Source organism: Stegastes partitus, unplaced genomic scaffold, assembly GCF_000690725.1.
Source record: "Stegastes partitus isolate 25-593 unplaced genomic scaffold, Stegastes_partitus-1.0.2 Scaffold954, whole genome shotgun sequence".
NCBI lineage: Eukaryota > Metazoa > Chordata > Actinopteri > Pomacentridae > Stegastes > Stegastes partitus.
This window is the reverse complement of record NW_007578685.1, coordinates 279,051-280,594: the sequence shown is the minus strand read 5'-3', so window position 1 is coordinate 280,594 and position 1,544 is coordinate 279,051. Positions and strand designations below refer to the sequence as shown.

Genomic DNA, 1,544 nt, shown 5'->3' with positions numbered 1-1,544 from the left:
CCCAGTGTTCCCATTGTCCCCAGTGTCCCCAGTGTTCCCATTGTTCCCAGTGTTCCCATTGTCTCCAGTGTCCCCAGTGTCCCCAGTGTCCCCAGTGTTCCCAGTGCTCCCATTGTCCCCAGTGTCCCCAATGTCCCCAGTGCTCCCAGTGTCCCCAGTGCTCCCAGTGCTCCCATTGTCTCCAGTGTCCCCAGTGTCCCCAGTGTTCCCATTGTCTCCAGTGTCCCCAGTGTTCCCAGTGTTCCCAGTGTTCCCGGTGTCTCCAGTGTCTCCAGTGTCCCCAGTGTCCCCAATGTCCCCAGTGTTCCCAGTGTTCCCAGTGTGTCCAGCTCTTTGTTGATGATGTGTCTTTGTTTCAGGTGGGTCAGAGTCCAGTCTCAGAGGGAACCAGGCTCCGGTAGGTTTCTTGGAAATCGTCTGTTCATGTGAAGTCTGAAGATATGTTGTAGCTCATCTGCCAACACATAGACACATTGTTGTTGTGGTTGTTGTTGTTGTTGTTGTTGTTGTTGTTGTTGTTGTTGTTGTTGTTGTTGTTGTTGTTGTTGTTGTCTGATGGCGGCTGTGTGTGTGTCACAGGGCTGCAGCCTGCAGGGCTGGCAGAAGGACTCGGTGCTGAAGAGGTTCGTGTCTCTGCATCACTTTGACCTGTTTGTGTCCACTAGTCTGTAGGTTGATGTTCCAGCCTGTGCAGGCGTTTCAGCTTCTACCAGGTTCCTTCCTGTTTTCACCAGTTTGCTGTGAACGTGCAGCTTCAGTGACGTTTCTGTTCACGAGTCACATTTTATATAAGTGTTGCTGTTTTCAGGTTTTATTTGTTTGTTTTCCATTTTGTGCTTTTTCTCTTGTGTATTTTTTTTCCGTTGGGTTTGTGTCTGACTGTGTTTTGTGTCCGGTGTGACCGAGTGCAGGCCGTGTATCCTGGTCATGGACTCGCTGAAGCTGTCGAGTCATGAACACGTGTGTCGACTCGTCAGAGAGTGAGTTCATCTCTCATCCACACACTCAGAGAGACATGAAGACACGTTAAAATATGTGACAACAGTCTGAATAAAGCTCACGATGAAGACCACAGGTTGTGTAGAAATATATAAATGTATGATGTCAGCAGGTGAATTAGAACGATGTCAGAATTCAAATGTACAGAAATATTGATCAGAAATTCTATAAATTAGAAAATTATCAGCAGTTGTGATCAGACGTGTTTGAGCTGAAAGTAGTCAGCTGTTCCTGGTGGGGATCGATGCTGATAGTTATTGATTATGCTGATCAGCTACCTGCAGGTGGAGTGGGAGGTCCGCCAGGCGGCGCCGCGGCTCTTCAGCGCCGACAGCATGCGGAGCTGCAGCTGCAGAGTCCCTCAGCAGGACAACAGCAGCGACTGTGGGCTCTACCTGCTGCAGTACGTGGAGAGCTTCCTGCAGGTCAGAACCCAGAGACACAACGTCACTAGAACATCACTAGAACGTTGTTAGAACGTCGCTAGAACATCACTACAACGTCGTTAGAACGTCACTAGAACATCACTACAATGTCGCTGGAAC

General features: G+C 49.2%; 1 protein-coding gene across 1 annotated transcript in view; it reads left to right on the top strand.

Annotated features, from left to right (window-relative positions):
* Nucleotides 1–1,544, top strand: part of LOC103366556 (sentrin-specific protease 7-like) — an 18,938-nt gene that overhangs the window by 15,009 nt on the left and 2,385 nt on the right. The window contains 4 exon segments of the mRNA XM_008294324.1: nt 360–397; nt 580–623; nt 912–980; nt 1,274–1,424. Of these exon segments, the coding sequence (XP_008292546.1) occupies nt 360–397; nt 580–623; nt 912–980; nt 1,274–1,424 (302 nt within the window).